The 23985-nt window shown below is 43.3% G+C and overlaps 3 protein-coding genes across 4 annotated transcripts; 1 reads left to right on the top strand and 2 right to left on the bottom strand.

The window, feature by feature from the left end:
* Positions 1–1139: 1139 nt before the first annotated feature.
* On the bottom strand, positions 1140–7632 carry atg10 (ATG10 autophagy related 10 homolog (S. cerevisiae)). The gene is made up of 7 exons (XM_085377793.1): positions 7545–7632; positions 4024–4128; positions 3801–3947; positions 3551–3725; positions 3043–3140; positions 2872–2969; positions 1140–1702 (listed from the first exon to the last, which is right to left on the bottom strand). The coding sequence occupies exons 2-7, from the start codon at positions 4126–4128 to the stop codon at positions 1582–1584; spliced, it is 744 nt and encodes a 247-aa protein (XP_085233919.1). The 5' UTR covers positions 7545–7632; the 3' UTR covers positions 1140–1581.
* LOC146614190 (THAP domain-containing protein 6-like) lies at positions 7248–10337 on the top strand. 2 transcript variants are annotated; one of them, XM_085377795.1, is made up of 4 exons: positions 7248–7360; positions 9628–9820; positions 9900–9986; positions 10068–10337. In XM_085377795.1, exons 1-4 carry the CDS (start codon positions 7281–7283, stop codon positions 10278–10280), a joined length of 573 nt encoding a protein of 190 aa, XP_085233921.1. In that variant the 5' UTR covers positions 7248–7280; the 3' UTR covers positions 10281–10337. The 2 variants fall into 2 exon arrangements, with proteins under 2 accessions (XP_085233921.1, XP_085233920.1); XM_085377794.1 differs by having other exon boundaries at positions 9900–10337.
* Positions 10338–16240: 5903 nt separating this feature from the next.
* Positions 16241–22725, bottom strand: fam110b (family with sequence similarity 110 member B). Its single transcript, XM_085378068.1, has 3 exons — positions 22506–22725; positions 20108–20511; positions 16241–17182 (listed from the first exon to the last, which is right to left on the bottom strand). The coding sequence occupies exons 1-3, from the start codon at positions 22626–22628 to the stop codon at positions 16273–16275; spliced, it is 1437 nt and encodes a 478-aa protein (XP_085234194.1). The 5' UTR covers positions 22629–22725; the 3' UTR covers positions 16241–16272.
* Between the last annotated feature and the right edge of the window lie 1260 nt (positions 22726–23985).

Below are 23985 nucleotides of genomic sequence, written 5' to 3'. Positions count from 1 at the left end.
AGGCTGAGCATCTACTGATCGGCAGGTTAATGGATCAATCACAGGCTGTTCTGGTGAAGCGCTTTGAGTGCTCAGAGTAGAAAAGCACTATATAAGAACTGTTCTAAATATATTCAAATTTTGATAATTATCAATACAAATTTATATACTATGCCATCCAGAGACCTGAAAGCGGCACTGTTTAGTGCACAATGAGATGGAAATGTCCAGTGAGATCCCATTTGTGGTCGTCTGTCCTTTCACAGTGGCCTGACATCTAATTATGACACCTTATTTATTCATCATTATCTGTTTCTTATGTCATGAACTGGCTCAAAGAAAGCAGGAGATTGCAGGGTTTACTTTAATATCGAGTCAGCAAATCAGTGTATGCTACTCGCTTCAAAGTCCGACACATTTTAAAAATGCTTTTTATGCTTTACACTTCAGTGTACACCATTTTAACCTGCCTGTCACTCAAAGTACTTGAGTTTGCTTTACAGTAAAAAAAAATGCAGCATTATCATTGGCAGTATTCCAGTCATCCTTCAAGTCAAGACCGTAAGCAGAACTACTGCCTACCACCTACGTCATCAGCAAGATTTACTGTATACGGTCCACGTTGACTGTGCATCTGAGAAAACCGTGATGATGGCTTGATAGTATTCTTACTTTCCGGAACACTAAGCAGCAAACAAAAAACCTTAAATTAAATAGAACTTGAATAGTTACATAATTATCATTAAAATACAAACTATTTATTCAGAAAGGTGTTCTGCACTTGCACCGATGGATTAAACATTTCCCGTGAAACGCTAATGTACATCTATAATAAAAATATCTCACAGGCTACACTGATGTGGCTCCGTTGAAAACTCACCACCATCAGCTGACCATATTACTGTATTGACTATATTTAAAAGAATCAAATGTTGAACTGTTTTCCCACTCAGAAAGATTCTGTGGAATACTCGGCCACGCCCACTTGTTGGAGATTTCCCACCAGGTGTTTCTTTCAGCATTATACAACTTCTCTTAACTCTCCTCCAACTTCTTTTGAAATGTTTTGCTGGTATAAAATGTACAAATGCATTTCAAAAAGGTCGTGATTGGTTTCGTTTTGTTTTTGTATCATTTCAATGAGGTCTGCAAATCCCAGGATTATATTTTTATTACATTTTGCACAGTTGAGTCTAAATTCTAGCACAATATGTATTGTATACATTACATCAACACAAATATTAAATGTATTAATAGCACAGGGCATCTCTCCAAAGCACGGAGTTGGTATCTAATCAAAACGCTGATTTTGACAGTGGTCAAATTAAAGGAAAAAGAGCATCTCACTACGAGTTCAAGCCGCCATGTGCCACTGATTCTCCATGTCTATGGATCTGTAGTGGAGAGATGGGCCGCGATTCTTCTGTAAGATATTCCATGTTTTGATGATGAAAGTGGAGAGCGTTATCTAACACTGGTCCAAACTCTCCCCGGACGGGGGAGATGTCACTCATTTGCAAGTCTTCCTTGCAAAATGTCGCACAGAGCCGCCTCCCGTCTCCACGGTGCTGCTCATCAAATCTGAAGCAGAGCGCTGTAGCTCTAGTCAGGCTCACTGCTGCTGGGAGAGGACGGATGGAGCTGGGTGCAGTACTTCAGAGGGACGTCCAGACCCACCACAGGACCCACCACACTGAGCCACAACAACACATAGTTCACTGGCCTGCCCACACACACACAGAAACACACACACACACACATATGTATGAATCCAGCTTTTCAAAAAACAGAGGAAGCAACAACTGCATCAAAAAGAAAACTGCAAAGAGTCACGATGTACAGAGTCGACACCCTCTGTCAGCTCAAACTTTTATATACTGGGACAACAAAGGAACCAGATCTTTACCAGGTTTTAAAATGATTTAAATACAGACTCGGATAAACAACAGAACATGAGGTATTATACCACGCTGTTACTTATTGAACAAAAACTAATCCAAAACGCAGAAGCAGAGATGTCGACAGCAGGACTGTATTTCATGTTACTGTTCTCAGACTGGTTTGATGTTTCAACGCACGATCGTAGTGATGTTAAACTCGTGTTGCAAATGACTCTGAAAAGCAACGAGACTGAAAATGTAACGAGTTGAAATCACAGATATTCGTATAAAAATGAAGGAAGATGTTAGAAAAATAAAGAAAAAAGTACCTGAAAATTCTACTTAAGTACAAAATCAAAGTACTTGTACGTACACACACACACACACACACACACACACACACACACACACACCTGTATTTCTGCTTCGTTTTGTTAGTTCCAATATGTCTTGTTGTTGATCTGACTTTGTATTTAAATCATTTTAGAAACTTTTTAGGATCAGCTGATTTTCTTAAACAGCATCTTCATATGTCACCATCAGAGGTGACAGAGGGTGTAGACTAGATCTCCTGAAAGCTGCACGTTCAATCCTGTTTAAGTTTACACCCACAGTCACAGAGTAACAACCAGAGCTACGAGTGGACAGCTGCAGAGTCCTACGGTTCCCGAGTTAATACTTTGAACCAAACTGACATTCAGTTAGTGAAAGCAACAACACGGTGTATGCGTCAGTGTGACACCATGTGTGTTGATGTGATCTGATTTTGCAGCAGCAGAGTTGGTCTTGAAAAAGCGTCCAGTTTTCACTAATGTGGACCTAAAAATAAGTTTGTTTTTTGAAATGCAATCCAAATCCAACCAGGCTAAAAATACAAAATCAGAAACATGCCACAAAAGCCTGAGAAATATTTTAATACAGGAGTCAATGTTCCCGAGCTGCCTGATCAACAGAGCAACACTGAGCTACCTCAGAGTTTTACATCAACAGCGCTGTGGTTCGGCGACCCTACCTGGGCTGTTCCTGAGCCTCCTGCAGCACAGGCCTCATGAACTCCTCCGTTCTACAGGGGTGGAGCATAAAGAAAGGCTGACCCAGCAGAGGATGCTCCTGGCACACAGACACAAGAGTAAGTGGACTGTCAGGAGAAAAGTAGAGATAATGATGCCGAGACTTCCTTTACCTGTTGAGTGATTGCAGTCAAAGGACTGTTCTGAAGGCAGTGTCTGAAGTTTGGATGAACAGAGCTCCACACGTCCTCTAACATCAGACTCCGACCCTCTGACAAAGAGCAGTGCAAAACGGGTGAGTTTATACCACAGGGACCTGCTGAGGGACGACCTCCTGCCACAGGTTAGTGCATCATCACCAACATTAAGTCTGAGTCGCCTTCATACTGATGAGTTTAGTTTTCATTCTTCTGCCCTTTGTTCTGCTGTTTATGTTTCGTGGTTGTGTTACTCGAGTTTAACCAAACATCATCACTTCCACCTGTGTACTTGATTTACACAAAATACCGAGTCCCTTGAAAGAGCTACACAGCAGTTGTGGAGAAAGCTGCTGCGGTGAAACACAGCTAACATCATGTTGGTGGCGAGTGGCAGCAAAGGCAAACGCTGCGGTATCCTGCTCAAACAGGAGGACACGGGGGTAGGTGTGTGTGTGCCGTGGCTGCCGTATGTGTGACTAACCCAGGGTGAAAGCTCTGAAATACAGCACAGGAGCGCTGTAGCTGCAAGAGTACAGGATGTGATACTCGTACTGAAGCACGTGGCTGCTGCCTTCAGACAGCACGCAGACTGCATCGTCCTCATCACCGCCGTCGCCTGTGATGCCATCAGAATGAAAACGGGTAGCAACAACAGGCTGTGGAGGAAGAGACACATTTAGTGATATTTACTGGAGAGACAGCTGGAAAATGAAGCGCTGTTCAAGTTTCACCTGCGTCCTTTCCTGCTGCTGCAGTTCTTGGATGGGGTGAGCGAAAATAGGGGAAACTGAAGCAGCTTCCTTCTGTTTCTGTGCATCACAGCAGTCAGCTACGACTGACCTGAGAACAGTCTTCCTGAGGTAGCCCTCTTCTGAACCCTGTACCAAAATCAGACTGCCTTTAAAGCACAGCTCCAGGCTGCTCATCAAGATCAAGATTGAGAGGCCTCCTCACCTGGACTGCCTCCCAGCTCCAGCCATCTCTCAGATGCTCAGACTGCTGCAGGAGGAGCTGACAGCAGGAAAAGAACTCCTTTTCATTCAGCGCACACCCACTCATCTATGCAGAGGACACACAAAAACAAAACAGTATTTCATGTATAGTCAGACTGTGGATGCACGTGTGCCGATATAAGTTGGGTGCATAAATATCAGGACCAAGACAACTCAGATGCAGGTGAAGTGCAGCCTTTCAGCTTTCATTCAGCAAGTTGAACTAAAAGTTTGCATAAAAATATAAGTAACTAAAGCATTTATTTAACACAATCCCATCATTTCAGGGGCTCAAAAGTAATTGGACAAATCAAATAACTGAAAATAAAATGTTCATTTCTAATACTTGGTTGAAAATCCTTTGCCGGTGATGACAGTCTGAAGTCTTGAACTCATGGACATCACTAGATGTCCTCCTGACTCTCCCAGGCCTTTACCGCAGCAGCTTTCAGTTGCTGTTTGTTTGTGGCCTGTCTGTCTTCTACATGTGAAATGCTCAGTTGGGTTAAGATCAGGTGACTGACTTGGTCATTCAAGGATATTCCACTTCTTTGCTTTAATAAACTCTTGCAGTGCAAGCTGTCCAGCGTTCTTCATGGAACACTGGATATGGACACGCCTTACTCATGGAGAGTGTTGTTCACGTGATTGGCTGTTGTGAAGTCTTTTCTCATCACCATGGTAATGATTCTGCAGTCATCTGTAGACGTCCAGGTCTTTTTGTGTTTCTGACTTCACCAGTGCTTGCTTTCTTTCTCAGGATGTACCAAACTGTAGATTTTCCATATTGTAAAGACATTTCTCGGATGGGTTTGTTTTTGCAGCTTCAGGATGGCTTGTTTCCCCTGCATGGACAGCTCCTTTGACCACATGTTGTCTGTTCACAGCAAAATCTCCAAATGCAAGCACCGCACCTCAAATCAGCTCCAGGCACAAGGAAGGAACTGCCCACACCTGCCTGTGAAACAGCCTTTGAGTCAACTGTCCAATTACATTGGTCCCTTTAAAAACAGGGTGGCACATGTTAAGGAGCTGAAATTTCTAAACTCTTCATCCAATTTGAATGTAGATAGTCTACACATCATGTCCACGTCCATTATAGAACTATAACTGGAATATGTTTCAGTAAACAGGTTAAAAAACTAAACTTGTGTCAGTGTTCAAATATATATGGACCTGATTGTCTTTGAGCTCATTTTACGTACAGATGCACTGACCTCATATTTAGATGGAATATTGCTTAAAGGCAAGATGACTCGTGTATTTCACCCTTGCTGTGACAGCGTTTTTCCTACGTTTGCATAAGTGTTTAAGTTGACTGCTAACTGTGAGTTACCAAACCTAAATGCGCTCACGCTAGAGATGCTCTTCTGCTTCTTCACTCCCTCTTGCTCATTATGGTTGATGTAACAGTTGTTGGGACACTTTTGTTACACTTACAGTAACGTAAAGCATAGTCTTAATTGATATTATCCCTTATTGTCAGGGATTCCACATGGGAGGTGAAGAACCACAAATTGTTCATAGTTAAAGCAAAGTTACGTGCTACATATCTTTATGCATGCTCAAACAACTGGGTAAGTACATCCCAGAAAGTTGATTCTTTTCATCTGGATGCAGCGTTTTTGGTGGGAGAAACGTAATGCAAGCTCTTCAATGCAACCACAGCATTGTAAGAGCTTGAAAGTACCCTTAGTGCACAACCAGCCAAAGCGCCACAAAGACTGCGGGCGCGACACGTGATGGGACACAATCAGTCTCCTCAGACCGTGACCTGTCCTGATGATAAGAGGTTAAAAACAGAGCCAAAGGGTCCGACTGTCCAAGGTGGACGGCTGTGCAGGTCTTGGAGGATCCTCTGATGTTGGTGTAAACCTGATCCAGTGGTTTTCCATTCCATGTTCCAATGGGAACGTTTTTGTGGCACTTTGGTAACACAGACTTCAGGTTTGTGTGGTTAAAGTCCCCCGCCATAATAAAGGAACTAGCCGGAAGTCTTGTTGTTTACTGATGGCATTATGCGGTCTACTCACAGCTAATTTTGCACTGGTCCATAGATGACTGTACACAGCAAAGACAAACAGTGTGCTACGTTCAATGCTGAGATGAAAAGGTGTCCATTTTAGCAATGTGAACTCCGAGTCTATGGAAAATGTTTTTCTCCAACAGCAACATCAGTCCAGAAGTTGTCTTTCAACAAATGCACACACCTCTTCCTTTGTTCTTCTCAGCCTCTGGTGTGCAGTCCACTCTGTAGACACTGTGTCCCTGTGTTTCCACAGCTGCATCTGGCATGTTCTTAATACAGCCATGTCTCGGAAATTATTGTTCCACACCTGTCACTGACAAACTAGAGCCTCAAATCATCCGTTTTGTTGAAAAGTGAGCGAGAACTAAACTGTGCCGAGACTAACATAGCCCGGCTCTAATCAGAGAGTGTGCAGGTCCAGTCGGTTTTGATTCCAGGGCCGAATTTCTAAAAAAGAGATTTAGCTTTGAGGTGGATCAGTGTTCTTTTTGTACTGACGAAAATGAAACCCTAAAACATTTCTTCCATGCCCTATCACACAATGCTTTTGGTGTGACATAAAAAATTGGATTTCTCTAAAAATGAATGATGTGCCACCATTTGAACTAAATCATGTTTTTTTATATGGATCATCTAGCTTTGGATGTCTCTGTCAGAGATATTTACCCAACATGGTATTGAGTAAATATCATATCCATTGTGCTAGATGGGGGAACTCTAAGCCTTATTTCCCTGGTTTTATTAATGATTTTAAGTTTTTTTTCTTCGCTTAAAAAGACAAAGAGCAAATATGCCAAACATTTTTACCAGGGTATTGCCCATCTCCTGCTATTCTAAATTTTGACTTATTTTATGTTTTTTGTTTCACTGCTCCCTTTTATGCACAATTTAAATGCCTGCCATGTATCTTTTGTTTTTTTAATTGTACTTTTTTATTCATTTACTTTTTTATTATTCCCCTAATTCTGTATTTCTTGTACTGTTTCTAATTTTCATTTGCATTATTATCCGTGTTCCTCTTTGAGAGTTTGTATTTTGCAATTGCTCAATAAAAAAACAGTTTGTTTTCCGGATCACGTGACCACTGCGTTCATGATTCATACGTGGGTTCCTCATCCGGCTCCTGAGACGTGTTTATACCGCCGCCATATTGCAACGGGGTTCCTCGGGTCAGCCCAAAATAACAGAACATGCCAGACTTCTGTGCCGCTCTCGGGTGCTCTAATCAAAGGAACGCCAACACCAAGCAGCAGGGAATAACTTTCCACAGGTGAGCCGCTACAATACTACTGCTGTACGAGCATAGCATCTAGTTTACGACTATTAGCGTTTCTTCACACAGCAGAGTGTCAACAGCTTTAACACAGTTATTTAACTTTAAGCTGCCAAACCATTAAAGCGTCAGTGAGGCTGAACATGGAAGCTGTGAGTCAGCTGGGTGCTGTAGTACTGACCCACGGCACGCGACGGATGCGTTGTCTGTGGTAATGTTGCTCCTGTGTGCGGGTAGAAAACGGCTCCAGTTTATTTCATCTGCACTCACCAAGCACAGCACTGCGCGACGGGTCCCGTACGAAACTGCCACATCCGTTTTACGACAGTTCCTACCGCTTTCTGTCATGGCACCGAGTGACGTTGCAGCAAACGTATTTATTATTTATGCCACAGTGATGTGCGACACCACTGATTTCCTTTCCGATCCTTTGTACAGAAACTTAATGTGTGATTTAAACTTCTAGCTTCATAACGATCACAGGACATCAGACAACTTGTCCTTATTGTTTAATTATGAAGGATTATCATGTAGAAATAAAAGCCTGAAGTTGTGCGTTAACTGACGTTATGTGAACACGTATATCGTGTCATTTAACATGTATGTACTTGCCTGGACATTTCAACAAAAATACTCTATTCACACTTTCCCTCATCCACGGTAGTGCAGCGCCACACTACAAATTTTGGTATCAATCCAATACCAAGTAAACACAGGGCCACTATTGCCGATATCCGTACCAATAATTGTAAGTTATTCAGGCAGCTGATTGGGGGAGAGTGGTGTGCCATCACTTACCAGATTAAGTCTCAATTTGCAAATTCTGAGCACATTTTGTTCACCACTATATCACTGTCATTGTTACTTTGCAGAATAATTAGTTAACACAACAAAACACACCTTTCAGCTTGTCATGTGTTTTGAAACTGGGTTTTTGGGGACCTGGAATGTAAATGTTTCTGTCTCTAAAGCACACAAAAAGGTTTGGAAATTTTTTGTAGTGCATGTTTGAGGTTTATTTTTTCAAAGAAATAATTAACACAGTTCAGCGGGCTACATACTGAATTTGAAGGATGAAAGCGAAGTTGGACCGATCCACCCGCCTCTAACGTTTACGTTGTAAAGTGGGACTCCAGTTATTGTTCAGACAACAAGAACAATGAATTGCATGGCCTTCTAAAAGTGATATTGGAAAAAAAATAATAGCTGATTTTTGAATCCAGTAAGTTCAGGTAACAGATGTCTTCATGTACCTGTATGGAGATATTTCCCCATTCAAACAGCAGTGCCCACTTTGTCCCAATGCGCCTAAACAAGAGGAAAATGCTGCTCGTTTGTTTCAGGCAATCCAGCACACCCAGATCTTTGGAGAGTCTCAGCTGCTGGAATAGTTTTTGATCATTTCAGTTTCTTCAGATGTTAACTGTAATTATTAGAGAGATTATTATATTTTTGTCACCACTCTTCCTTGAATACTTGAGATAAAAAAAATCTAACTTTAGTGCTTTGTATGTTAGAACTTTACTCTTCTCATTGACTGAAGCACCAACAACAGCACAAGCAAGCTTGGGCCGGGGGCTAGTTACGTGGTGCAGACGGGGGGGCCTGTGACTGCCCCTGCCATGCTTTGTGTTCCCCTGCTGAAGCATGAAAGAGGCTGGGGGTTTATGAGTCGTGGTTCAGTAGAGCACGCCTGTCCTTGCAGTGGTTTGTAGCCTCTTGGATGTTGATGTGACTCACAGCCACAGGTTCAGATTCAATGGGGGAAAACAAGAGACAGTTCATCACGAGAATGTGCTGAATTTCAGATCTTATCTTTCAGATATCAAAGTGAACATGAAGCTCATTTTCCACATTATGGTCATTCTAGGAGCCAGAAAAGAGAATTCTCCTGGGTATGCCCACAGGGTAATGACTTGCAGCCAATCAGTGCACAGTGTCCTTTGTTTCTCAGTCAGAACCAGCACTTCCACACGGTCAAGGGAAAAACGGCTTAAGGCTCCATAATGGGATATGGTGAACACAAAAACAGGCAGCTGTGTTGAATCAGCAGTGCTAACATGAAATGAGAAAAGCTGAGAATAGTTCATTAAAAGGAGGACAGGGTGCATCAACATGTGGTTGTGTGTATACAGCGTTGACTTTGAAGCTCAGAGGGGGGAAACCTCTGAGTTCTGAGGGACCACAGTAGTGTACTGTGTACCTTGTTGCTACAGACAACAGGACTACATGCTGTTCTCCTCATAAGGCTCTTATCTCTGTAGGTTCCCGAAGGACAAAGTTAAAAGGCAGTTATGGAAAATGGCCCTGAAGAGAAGAGACTTTGAGCCAAATGACCGCTCGGTTGTCTGCAGCTGTCATTTTAAAGCAGAAGACTTTGACAGGACTGGACAGACAACTCGTATAAGAGAAGGAGTGATCCCATCAGTTTTTTTATTTACAAGACATCTTGGCAAGGTGAGTATCACATATCACAGGCTGTGTTGAATCAAGTGATAACTGTGAGGAAAACCTTTTGCACTCTGAACCTTCCCAGGCACATACTGCAACCAGAACAAGCAGGACCTCTCAGAAAGCTGCAGAAGAACCCCCACAGGTGCAGGATGTGGAGCAAACAGCATCTGTGAGTGACAGCTGCCGTTTACACATTCTGGACCGTCATCAGTTAGAAAGCCACTTTTCATTCAGTCGTAATATTTTTCAGGATCATCAGTATGCGCTAGACCCAGTGCAAGTAAAAAAGCGGTTAAATGAGGCCCGGGAGAAGTTGGAAGAATTGCGTCGGGACTTAAGAAATGCTAAGGATCGGGAAAGAAGGCACAAAAAGACAGTAAAAAGCTTGCTGGAGGATTTGAAACACAAACACATGCTCTCAGAAGAACTGCAGCAAAGACTGGATGATATTCTGCTTGGCTAAACTGTGGCCTCTCTTTGTCGCTCCACTGGCCTGCGATGTTCCTAAAAAAACAAAAAAACGTTGCTCAGATTTGATATTAAAGTTCTTAAAAAAACAGTGTTTCCGTGACAACATGTGGGTTATATTAGTGTGATCCTTTGTAAATGTTCAAAATAAAATCTATAACACTTTTTTAAAAACCATAACAAGTGAAGTGATAAACAGTGATAGAAGTTTATCAAACATAACATTCATACTGGAAGCAAAGGAACCTCTCACTCATGTCTCATTAAGTGCTCGTCAGCAAGCAGTAGACAAACGTAGCAGCACAGGTCGCTGTGTGCTGCTGTTCCAGGCTTTAGAGCAATTTAATGGAATAATCTGACAAATAATCTGACCTGCTGTGTTGTGGTTTCAAGGCCTGATATTGCACATAACCTAAGTAGTCTTGCAGACACAGCATGCTAACGATGTCTTAGTCAGGAGCGTCTAAGATCCACTCCAGAAGGCTCGGCTTGTATCTCAGGGCAGAGTTGTGAATAATCCCGCAGCTTTTTACTTTCACATTAGATTTTATGTGACTATTATCAATTCTTTCCCGTTTTGTTGAACTATTCCATTGTCTGCTACACAAACCCAGATTCTTAAGCATTAACAAGCTGTTCTTTTAAGCTTGGTTCATGCGTGTTATAGAGCTCAACCTTCGTGCAGCTCCTCTGCAGTAACATTAAGCACACCTTTGATCTCACGAGTATCCAATCAGATCTCGAGACATATTTTTGTACTTACAATAAATCATTTCATCTCTTATAGTCACTCCCATTTATATTTATTTAAAAGCCCAGCTCCATCATTTAGAGTTGCTAGTATTGAACCGATCATTGTAATACTTGAAGTTAACAACCTTCACCTTGAACGAGTTCAGTTTATTTCTGTAGCACCAGATCACAGCAGTCGTCTGTGCCAGCCCAGCTTCACGTTTGGACTGAAGAGAGCAGCCGCTGCTCAGGTTCCACCATCTTAGTTTAACAGGTCAACACTTACAAACATGAGCGGCAAGACATGGGAAAAGAAGACATTTATTGAAATAATGCAAAAGAAACTAAACACGAAGACATTTTTGTAATTTTTTTCTCCCAATCAAGCAAAATGTAACAGTTTCCACATCAAAAAACATGATCAACACTGAAACAGTCATGCCCGGCTCAATCCGACAGTTCTGTTTGAGGGCAACAGCAAAACAGCAGAGCTTTGTTCCCGGTCTTTTATAACACAGAAAAAACTGAAACACAACACACCGTCCTTTGAAAATCAAATATACATTTTCTTACAATATTTACACTTTGAATGAAAAGTAAAACAATTACCACTCTACATCCTTCTGTCCCGGAGTCAAAGGAAAAGCACATCATGTCGACAAAAGTGAAAATGGCACACAATGTCGCTGCTGCCGTACCATGCTGTCAGGGAGAAGCAGCAGGGTTTGCTTGATTCCACAAAGGATGCTGGGAAGACGTGAGACAAATGAAGGGTCAGGAACATGCTCAGCCTCAGGACAGGGCCAGTCCTCCAGCTGGCTTCACTTCACATCCACTGTCTTAGGAACATTAAACATCCCGCAACTCATGACAACTGTGTCCACACACTTTAGGATCACTTGGTTGGTGTTTTGTCTAATAACTCTGAGCTAGGGGTGGGGTTGTTGCTATTGTGAATGGGTGTATGTTAACCTAAATCATCAGAAGCCCCTCGGACACTGCACGACTATGGTAACGAGTGTCCTGCTTTACTGTTAATTATCTTTTACACAGGAAGCATCGCATTGTGTTCACTAAAACATCAAACTAGTGACTAAGACCAAAAACATAGTAAAAAAAGGGTTTAGGAGAAGTGGGCTAATTGTGTCACACATTTGCATACATGCAGTTGGAGGGCTCCCCCTGCTTGTCATTAAAAACAATGCTTTGACTTATTAAACATTTTAACCCAAACCACATAACCTGCAGCTGATAATCGGGTGTTGTCGCTGCATGTTCCTAACCAAACAGAGTAGAAAAGCGCGATATAAGAATCAGAGTTTAACAATGAATTTCATGACTTTTTTTTAATGTTTTCAGAGCACTAGTTTGACATTTTTAGAGGTCATATTTATATTCAGTATGCTGACAGTATCACTGTTCAGCATCATCTAATTATATCCTCTCCAATGTTAAGTGGGTATCTTCAGTTGCTTTCATGTTTACTACCATTTTCACTTGTGCTGGCAGTGTGTGCTCGCTGACTGAAGAATCAAGCGCTGGTTCGGGATCTGACGAGAGCCTTTTATACTGACACTTGGACTCAAGACACAACTCATTGCGTCTCCTCTAAGGTGCAGAGGCTGCTGGGAGAATGATGAGTCCTCAGAGAAAACCACTGCTTTCCTGGTACTTGTTTCCTTGTTTCCTTGCAGCTGAACTGAGTTTTTGTGTTTCACGAGGCACGTGTTATTTTCAAGAATTTGATGTTTGGAGGGTTTTTGAGATTATTACAGCTGTACACTTTGTTCATAATTACTCAGAAGAACAAGCATTATACTGTGACCCTAACTGCTCCAGCTCAGCAAAGACACGTCCCTGTGCATCATTTCAGGAAACAAGAACTTGTTCCTGTACCTGAGAGCACTATGTGAACAGCTAACCAGTGATGTACATTTAGAAATGTTTCATATGTTACATTCACTTATGACTGCATCTACGCTGCACCTGGAGTTCTGCAAGTATGAAACATTCAAAGCTGTAAGACATCTGGCAGCAGCTGTGTCCATTAGGTGAAGCTTTTCCATTCTGACACTGATTGTAAGCACGAAGGTGCTTTGAGCAAGCACCTTGTTTTTGGTTGCATTTGAAAGTGGACGGCTTTATAGGGAGCTTAACTAACATGTGAGTCATCTTACCCCCAACCCAAATTCAGTTTAACGTGGCAGAGCAGACTCCAGCTGTTTCAGACGTTTATGCTTCCACAGCACCAACACTATCTGCAGTGCAGGATGAGGGGCAGTGAAGTGAAGCCAGCAGGGTGCTTGGACCTTTGCAGACCTGTAAGTGAGCTAAAAGGAGGTGGTGGTGGGGTAGATGGAACTGCTGGCTGAGGCACTGCATTCACACCCATATGGCTTCAGGCCTTCAGACATGTCAGCGGCTTGCAGACAGATGTGAAGGGTGGTGTGGAACTCAGTAATCCGGCCACCGTCATTATTAGGAGCAAACAAAGGCAGAACGAAAGACTTTGCTCCTGTGATGGACTGACTGAGGGTTTGGATACAGTAGAGAGATGGAGTCAGCGCAGGGTGGCAGACGCACTGCTGGAGCTGTGTGTGGCTGCAGCGTGCAATCAGCGTGAGCAACACTTCAGTCTGACACCTTCATACACTGTTCTGCACTGCAATACGGTATGCATAATATTGCTTTCAGTGTAGGTGTTTGCACGTGGTGACACATGATGATTTGTACCAACACTGTTTCGACAGGAGAGTCTTGGTGTCCTGCAGCTTCACTCACGTTCTCATTAGGTTTCCACTGCAATAAAGGTTTGGACCGTCTGTGGATACATCTACAGGTCTGATTGTTTCAGCTTCTTCAACACCGGGCGTTTGGTTTATTTGGCTGCCACCAAAGAAAAGTCAGTAGTTGTGGTCTGTTTAATAGTCCCACTGACATCGGCGGCATGAAGTCAAGGTTTGGTACTTTAACACTTCTGTTGATGTCACCCTACGTCATGAAAGCAGCCTCACGGAAGAAATCTGTTCATTACCACAGTTAATTTTGACTTGAGTGGTACAATGGCTGTCTGAATGGGGAAAGGCTCCAACCCTCTGTGACCTTAAGATGGAGAAGCAGTTGGGAAATTCCCATTAAAACCACGGCTCTAATATCAAAAGCTTTCAAATTGAAACTAGAGGTCATGGTTTTCTCTAGAATACTGTAGACTCTTCACTTTACAGTGTAAAGTGCTTTGAGGTGACTGCTGTTGTGATCTGGTGCTAAATAAATACACCTGAATTGAATATGTCGTCTACAGATATCCCACCACAGGACACCTAAACTCTCCGCTGAAATGTTCTGTTGGCTGACATGGCAGCGTAATGAGACATTTGGCGATAAAGGCCAAAGAGTGCAATGATTTGATGGTGTAACCACATAAATATGCTCAGAGTTTGTGACATTAGTTTTTGTTTCATGTTCCTTGCTTTCCTTCTTGTCTCACTCACCACCCGCTCCGATGTCTTTATTTCGCAACTCTAACACCGTCTGTATTTCAGAGTTTTTCAACAATTTGCAGCAGCTTCATTGAGGCAAGTGACGAAGTCATCAATCCATCCTTTAACAGTCACTTTACGCAAATATCAAGTGATTTTACCGAGTTTGCTCTGACAGTTCAGTCGTGTTTGCAGCGGCGTCTTTCACAAGGTGTGTTTAGCAGCCTCATCAGCACTGCATGCGGGCTGTTCTCACAGTGGACATTTGGACTTGTTACTGTAGGAAAGCACAGACGATGACTCCGTTCCACCAACTTATGAACAGTGACAAGTTATGGAAACAGGTGCTACTTGATAAGGATTTTCACTTTTTATTTAAAATTCATGTGCTGTTTAACCGTGGGTTATAGCAACAGGCATTTTATTGGGGCCATTTGTTAACTGCACTGTTACCCAAACCTCACAGTGTTGCTGTCTGGGGTTGCCAACTGCCCCGTTTTAGCTGTATAATGAGCAAACACTGGTTTGCCCCTTAGTCCACTTTAAATGTCCCATTTATTGACCATTACCTGCAATGTCACATACAGTGCATATGTGCACTACACCCAGCTGGTTGTGTATTGTGCTTCTGGCATGCCAGAGTGTCCCGTATTTGTTAGCTAAAAAGTTGGCAACCCTATTACTGTAAGTGAATGATGCTACTGATGTTTCTGATAAGGCAAAAAGCTGGAAACTGGGGAGCTGATCACCTCAAACAATCAGAAAGGTACTGTGAGGAAGAACTTCTGTGAGGTGCTAGACAAACCACAACGAGTGTGACGTCATTCACCAATGGTTTAGCAATAAGCTACATGCGCTGCATTGGGTGCAAATTTAGGCAGATTGTGTGAAAGACAGCTGCCTCCGTCCAAGAAATGTGCTGATTTAACGGGTCTTTGTTGTTTAAGCTTTCAGTTTATCACATGTATACATTTACTATGCAAACTTAGTCACAGGGTCAGAGGTTAGGTTTTTTTTGTTTCTTAGTGTCCCAAAGGGAGAACATATCCAAAGTATCTGTAATGAGCGATAAATGTAAGCAAGACTGAGGCCTGTATAAAATATTTCTGTGCTAGCTAAAGACAGTTAACCTGTAGCTTTATTTTTCTAACAGACAGCATTTGTGAGGTAAGATGATGTTCAACCACTTACAACTGGCCGACTGTTTCCTACTTAGGATGTGACCATGAAAGAGCACAAAAGTGGACTGAGGAACATTTCAAAGACGATGAGTGCAGGTGTCAAAGGCTACATTCAACAGAGTGTCAGTCGTACTGATGTCTGACAAGTCCAAATGTCCTCTGTGAGAAACGTCTTCAATCCTTTCTACTGCGATGGCCACATTATGGATCCTTGGACAAATGTAGTGCATTTCACTTTTGTTCCTGTTGCTTACACAACAGTTCATACAGTGTCCACAGAGAAGCAGTTAACGGCCACTCTAGAGTAAGCACTGAATTTGCTTTTCCTCTTCCTGTTCTTGGTGTTTTTCTTGTTCTAAACTTTGGAGGACTGCAGTCTTTGTCTTTTCTATAATCTTCAGACACTATTTTGTCTCTTTCCTTACCTGGCTTGGGTTATACCTGTGCACTCCTCCCTCTTTCATTCAGCTACACACAGTTGAAAAAGTTTTCGTTCAGCAATAAGACAACAGCCTCTTTATCTGTGAGAAATGCCGCTGCAGTGATTCCTTCAGAGATTAGGACAGTTTGTCTTTAGCCTAAAGAACCTCCACTTCTAAACATGGGACACTTTGTGTGACTCTCTCGCCTGCTTAATGCTATATAGCCATTTAATGACCCTTGCATTTCGCTCCACAGCCGAAATGCCATATGGCACACGCTCCCCAGCCTCCTCCTCTTCGTCCTCACCCTCATCCCCATCTGACAGACCATCATTGGAAGATCGCCGAGAACGGTCGCAGTCAGAGGAAATCATAGAAGCTGATCGGAAATTCAAACTGACGATATCCAAGTTGGCCCGTGCAAAGTTCTCCGGACCAACCGCCTCCAGCTCCTCAGGGTCGAGTCCGCAGTAGTTAAAAAAGCGTTCCACATCAGCTCCGGCCCGGGCGTAACGGTCTGACAGGTCTGATTTAGATCTGTGCAGCGAGGAGCGACGTGCCACTGACGAACCAGGTTCTAGCTCGAGGTTAGGATCAGCTAACATTTTTGAAGGATCTCCAAGATCACAAGGTAGCGACTGAGGGGTGGTGTTGTCACAAGGTGAGGGGGATGGGGCAGGACGAGGGGGAGGCAGTGACAAAGAAAGTGCAGGAGGAGGGAGGGAAGCAGGTTTGGGTTTTGGAGGGAGGGGCGGAGCTGAGGAGCTACTGGATCGTGCAGTACGGAGCGGCTTGCCATTGCACAGTCGCAGGAGGTCGGAGGATGAGTGGGAAGTAAGCAGAGGTGGCAGCGGGGACCGAGAACGAGCCATAACGCCTCCTTCGCCGCTTCTCTCATCTTGGACTCGTCTGCTGAGATTTAGGTTTCCTCCCTGTTGCGGACTGCGACGCCCCCCGCTGTTGATCGGGGGAACCTTCAGTGAATGGGAGAAGGATCGGAGGGAGTGTGAGGTGCTGGGACTGGGAGTCGAGTCGGGTGGTTGTTCGTTAAGAGTCATGGTAGACCGATAGGTTAACGGCATCCTAGGAGCAGAAAACAGAAAGCTAAAATCCAAGGAGTCCAGCACAAACTAAATAAAGACACAGACACAAGTATTTGGATGGTAGCTTAGCTTTTGAAAACTTGCCTTTATAAACCACCACCATCAGCAGCCAAGTTAATGAACACCAGCCAACTGAGCGGTTGCTATAAGCACAGAGCTAGATTTACTTTTGATGTGCACCAGAGCAAGCCCCGATTTTGATGTTGGAACCTCCTGGTACTAAAGAGAATCCGTGACCGCACAGCTGAATGTTAGCACCGCCCACAGCTCTTACAGTATTTGGCTACGTTAAATAGGTACCATCTGTGGACAGCCGAGTCAGTCTGGGCTGATGTCACCACGTGGATTAGCATTCACAGCGGAGTATGGAACTATATTTATTTCAAAAGTTCAGAGTGAGAAAAAACATTATCTAAAGTCCTGTCACGTAATTTCAAAGTGCGTGCTGTGTGCATGCTTCTGCCGTTTAGCACACGCATGCCGCTGAACGCGCTCAAAGCCAAATCCTGCTCGCCAAATTACTTTTCACAGTTTGGAGGCCAAAGAAAGAGACGCCCTGATGTGACAATGTAAAGTTTGTGAGTTGCATCATGGCAGCAACACGAGCACCGTTTTACATCGGATTTGTTTACAATTTGGAAAATAAGTTATTATCAGCAACTATTGTTTACTGTGTAGCAGTAGAAATGCTGACGACTGTCACTAGATCACTTAAATACTGAAGAAACACTTCAAACCAGAAGATTTTAAAGTGTTGAAACCATTATTCTGGTGTACAATATAACATACCTTTAAAAAAACAAAACAAACAATCGTCATATCAAGGAGCAATAAAAAGGAAAAATATTTTTTGTAGTCAGTTGAGTAAACTTCCTTTTTCAGCAGCAGTCCTGTGAAAACTAAACTGAACCACCCTGAGCAGCCATAGCTGGAGGAGTCGTTTTCTTTATGGTTTTATCAGACTCTCACATTGCTGTGGAGAACTTCTGTCTCCCTCTTCTTTACAAGTCATCGAGGTTTTTGGATCTTTGTTTGTGCTCGGCTAGCTTAAGGTCTGTCCACAGCTTTTCAGTCAGGTTGAGGAAAAGAATCAAGCCTCTGCAGTGGCCCAGTCATTCTGATAGAGTTGTTTCTGTGATTGGGATAACTGGGCCTTATCACTAATACGTCCCAAGAAATATCAGGATTCTTGAAACGTGCCCACCAACCTATTTTGTTCTTACAACTAAACTAAACCAACAGCCAAAGTGGAGAAAGAGGTAATGATGCTGTAAGACAGAAGCCTGCACCGCTGAGGGAAAAAGAAGGACAAAGTTTGACTGAACCTGAAACTATCAGAGGAGGAAGCCAGAAAGTTGTAGTGATGACTGCAGTGACGAGACAGGAAACAAAAGTAATTCACCAAGAAAGCAGCAAAGCTCGAGCTAATAAAAACAGAAACCAGGTACATTTCTATCAGAACAAAAAAACTCACAAAATTGAGATTCTCCAGCATCTCTGGGAAATGAAACTGTAAGACATTCAGCAACAACGGAAATCATTTCATTCTTATTATCATCAGTAATAGCAAAAGCAGTTTTCAGTGTCAAGGCTTGTCTATGACAGCCTGGTCTAAATCGTACTTCATCGTCTTCATCTGTGGGTCTCAGTGAGTGTGAGGCGCTCAGATCATCATCCCACCGCCGCCATGCTGACAGTTGGTGTGAGAGGTTTGTGCCGTTTGGTTTTTCTCTTAAAGTAGAGATGCTGCTGTCTCCACTTTGGTCTCGTCTGTTCATAGGACATTAAACCTAATTGAATCGCGAGTACACAAAAATCTGTACGTAAATTGTGTATACAAACGTTACACGTACAAATGTTGGTTATTTATCATCTAGCTGACTTTGTTTGCGCTTCATGAACACATATTTAAAGTGCAAACAAACAAGTTATGACGGCCCGGCTGTCTTTTGGTCATTATCTATAGGTTTCGAATACACCAGAAGCCACATTTGTCTTCACTGCAGCTCATCTCAGGCTGACACTTCACTTCCTGCTTTCTTATTTTGCTTGTCATATTTTTGTCTTTTGCATATCAACATTGACCTCCAGACTTTTTGTTTAACTTAGTCACAGTGAGCATCTTAGCAGAAACTATTTTCAGAAGCTTTTCCGAGCTGGAGCTTTGATTTTTCATTATTAATATTTTTTAAAACTGTCCTCACAACAGTGGAAACATTTTGGGAAGCTGTGCCTTTTCAGGCTTCCTCTTTGGACACAACTTTTACTTCTTTCAGTCAGAGCTTCTCCAGTTTTGCTGGAGGCGGTCGTGTCTCAGGTGGTAGAGCACGCCATCTACCAATCAGAAAGATGGTAGATCTATCCCTATCAGCACTTTCTCTGCTTCACCTGGAGGTAAACACTACACGTCTTTGGAACTTCATGTCAGGGGTTTGATTCCTGACCAGGGCATCTGTATCCAGTAAGGGTCCCTAGGCTAGACCCCACTTCAGACTCTGCAGGCCTGCTAACTGAGGCCTGCAGAGTCTGGCGTGTAGCTCGTGGGCTTTTTGCAGTTTCTCTGAAGGCTGCATGGTCTGAGCTGGGGGGAATTTGCTGGAACGTGCACTCCTGGGAAGACTGTGGCATTGTGTTAACACACCTGACTGCTGCAGACTAGCAAACTGCCAAAACCTCTGATTTTACAGCTGCGGTCACACTTGATGATCAGTTAATCAAATGCTTTTGATTAACTGGACAGCAGTGAGGTTGTATATAGCTTTTCACAGGACTGTACCAAATATAACATACATTACCAAGTTACACTCAAAGTAACACGTTTAGAGAAACTTTCTGAATGGAGATATTTGAGCGCCACATAATTATTGATTACATATGTACACAAGATAAAAGTATATTATTTTACCCCGATGGTGTCCAACTCCTGGGCATTCCACCTGTTGACCTCATATGCACAGCACTCTTAGCTCCACCTCCAGATCCTGCTGCTGAAGAAGACGATGAGTTTAGCAGATTTTTTAGGATCTCTAGGTTTAAATTCTCCCGTTTGATGCTGCCACAGCTTGTTGCGCACGTGTCTGACTTGGCATTGTTATTGGATGCTTTGAAAGGTAACCCGCCTCCACTGCCTCCTCCACCGATGCCAGGACCTCTCTTGGATAGCAGGGGATGGCCAGCAGGTGGTTTAACGAGCACAGGTGGTTTGATTGGCTCCTGCTTGGCATTGATGACTTCCTGGCTCTTGACATACTTGGCCTTATCAGCTTCTAGTCTTTCAACAGCACTGAGGCGCTTAGGGTTTGGTTCCACCTGAGACACAGGTTAAAAAAGAGAGATGGCATTGAATCAGTCCCTTACCTTATTCTATATGCGTGCAGCAGGGGTAGGAATCGAGTTGTTTTGGGTTATTTCTGTGTGTTTTTTAAAAATCTGTTATTGTGTTCTTCTCACTCCTTGTCTGAAACAAGCGATAGGAGACAAACATGATACAACCCCGTTCATTTGGTGATGCAGCTGCAGATCATCTCGGAAGAGATTCACGAGTTCATAAAGTCAGGAAGTGTTACACTGCCTAATGTTGGGATACAACGAGTGAGCATTGGAAATTTATCCACTCATCTTTTTTCCCTTTTGCATCACATAACGTTTGGACACTATAGAAACAGACACTGATACATCCTGATTTTTACCAAAGTCTTTCTACAAGCACGTCTCACCTATGCAGCACTGATGTACAGAATCAGCAAATGTTATTAAAAATGCTTTAAAATTTGGCAGCTTTGCCTTAGAAAAAGCTTTAAAACGCTTTTTCCCCAGCACGTTATATTTGTACTATACAGGCACAGCTTCGCATCTGTACGAATTCTCTGGCTCGCCTCAGCGTTTTAAAGGAAGAGTGCAGAGGTGATGAGCATTACAGGAACAAGAAAAACGACAGCACGCAGCTCCACCTCTGATGTGCATTTGGAACTGAAACAAGATAATGGCTCTGTGGTGATCGGGGCAGGTTAACTGCCATCTTTGCCATTACACAATTCTATTCTATGCTTATTTATATTTAGGACTTTCTGAGTTTCTCACAGCCCTAAATTTGCAACAAGCTTCCACACTTTAAACATTTACAGCTAAGTGCATATCTACAAGGTCATGTAAAAGTTGTTGCAATTGTGTCTACGAGCAACTTGACGGCAACAGTGACAGCCTACATGATCAGCAACAGACGATGGAGCCCCGTCAGCAGAGCACAGCAATACTTCATACAACTCTAACTGTGACGTGGATTAAGACCAGTCAAAGGAGCTTGCAAAGAAAAGCGTCTGGACTTCTTTAAGTTGCTTGAAGACGTTTCACCTCTCATCCGAGAAGCTTCTTCAGTTCTAAGATCAAATGGTGGAGAGTCCCAGATATAAACCTAGTGGGAGTTTCCCCCCACAGAGGGACAAAAGGACCCCCTGATGATCCTCTAATCGCCTGAGTCAAGGTGTGAAACTGGGCGTGGGTCCCAATCAGCCAGAGTTTCGGGTGTGTTCATTGTGAAACCTGGCCCCACCTTATCATGCGAATTCCTGAGGTCAGCTGGCCCAGGATGTGAGTGGGCGTTAAGGCGTCTGGGAAGGGATCTCAAAACTGGATTATAGATGGCAGAGAGTTGGTGTCGTAAACCCCCGCCTCTGTTCAAAGATGGTCGCTCACAGTGGACATAGATGGCTTCTTTCACTCCTCTTTCAAACCATCTGTCCTCTCTGTCCAAAATGTGAACATTGGCATCCCCGAAAGAGTGACCTTTGACCTTTAGATGCAGATGGACAGCTGAGTCTTGACCTTAGAACTGAAGAAGCTTCTCGGATGAGAGGTGAAACGTCTTCAAGCAACTTAAAGAAGTCCAGACGCTTTTCTCTGCAAGCTCCTTTGACTACAATGACCTGGATGACTGAGAACCTTCACAGACAGATTAAGACCAGTGTTAGTTCCAAATGGATGGACACCTTTTTCTGACAGTGGTACAGTGGGTGTTACTACAACAGGATATTAATTGCATTGTAAAGCGCTAACTAGTTCTTTTTAAGACAAGTTTCACTGTACAATACAGTCACAAATGGTGCAGGCATTTTGATCAGCGCTTATTAAAACACGGTATTATACGACTCACAAATGACCAATTATTATGGAATTATATTGGTTATACAAATGAGCTCGACCCTGGAATTTTGTGGCCAAAACACTTAAAGTTATGACCTCTGATGCTTCAGTTCAATCCCACATTTACCTGAACAGATCTCTGTACATCCTAACACACACAGTACCTGTCTCCTGAAGTACTCGGGGCCCTTGTTGAGGATGCGGAGGGGTACAGTGGAACTGAAGGGCGTTGCAGGGCCAGCAGCCTTGCTATCTGGCAGGGCTGGAGTCAGTGTCTCTGTCGGCATGGCAACAAGGCGATTGGGGTGGTCTGCCGTGGTGGCAACGGGTGTGGGGGGGTCGACACGGGGTGGGGGCACCTGAGGACCCCCAAAGCATGAAGACAGAAGGTGTAGAAGAAAGTGTCTAGAGAAAGATGAAGCTCCTGGCTCGTCTCATCGCCCGTGGGACTGAACCGAACTCTGTGGGTGGGGGCAGTTACATCCACTTGTGTTCTTTCTATTAGCAGTGCTTCTACAGAAACAGCTGAGATGGTCTCCTAGTCTTTGGCGCTTGGATTCTGTTGACCTATTTGTCGAGCAAGATGGGCAGATAGATGATAGGAGAGTGAACGAACAGGAAGAACAGTAGGAGTGTACTGGGCAGTGAGAGAAGTGGAGTTTCCAGCAAAAACACGGGACAGCAGGAGACCAAAGTCCTGCTGCTCTCCACCTTTGCTTCAGCGTTCTTTTCAGTTCACCACACGATCTGAAAGAGGTTAAAAAAACAGAAAGAAAGACAAAAGCCAATCAGATTAGGGTAACACACTGACATGCACCTAGCAACAATAGCAGGAATAGCCAGGACCACAGAGGAAGTCCCTGCAAGGTGTCATGAATGGTTTGTCATCACACCAACAACAAGCTACACAACATTAAAAAGTGACAACAGTTATATAAACATCTTAAAACGTTGTTGCCTTCATCCAATCTGGAAAATACATTTGTTCAAACACAAGGCGCTTATTTTGGGCATTTCATCAGTCACACAAACTGATGGCTGCACCAGGGACAGTTTAGGATTCAATATCTTGGTCAAGGACACCTTGTCATGCTGTGAGCCACAGTGGGCCCACTGTCCACGCACAGTTCAAAGCTAGCATTTTGCACAGCACGAGTAGCTTAGAAGATCTTTGGGGGTGTTAAAGCAACACATGTTGGTACCCAGATGTCTTCTTCTGGAAAAGTCTTGATTACTTCAGAAATTCAGTATCAGACCACACTCCTGATGTACAGCAGCATGGCTCCATATCACAGACTGCTGGTTTACCTGTCACCCACTGAAAACACTGGGACCACTGTAACACAACAACAGTCCTGGATGACTGAGCAGCTGAAATCCTCTATCAAGCACCGATGGGAAAACCTTTGCCTTCCAAAGAGCTTTCTGTTTTCAGAATTTCTTCTCTTTTTATTTTCATTGAATTGCTAGTTGTGCCTTTCTGTTTAGCTAATATCCTGAAACCAAACGCTGTTCTTCGACCATGATTATGCAGCAGAGATTATTCAAAACGTAGAGACTGCAACGGGATAAAGAAGGCACTAAAGGAGAAAGGCATTCGTTTACAGACACTAATAAGAGAATCGACTGTGACAACGGAATCCG

This window comes from Diplotaxodon limnothrissa, linkage group LG18 (genome assembly GCF_057381915.1).
Source record: "Diplotaxodon limnothrissa isolate DT_005_m linkage group LG18, D_limnothrissa_male_GT1.1, whole genome shotgun sequence".
NCBI classification, from domain to species: Eukaryota; Metazoa; Chordata; class Actinopteri; order Cichliformes; family Cichlidae; genus Diplotaxodon; species Diplotaxodon limnothrissa.
The sequence above is the reverse complement of the archived record's forward strand: the minus strand, read 5'-3'. Positions and strand labels throughout refer to the sequence as shown.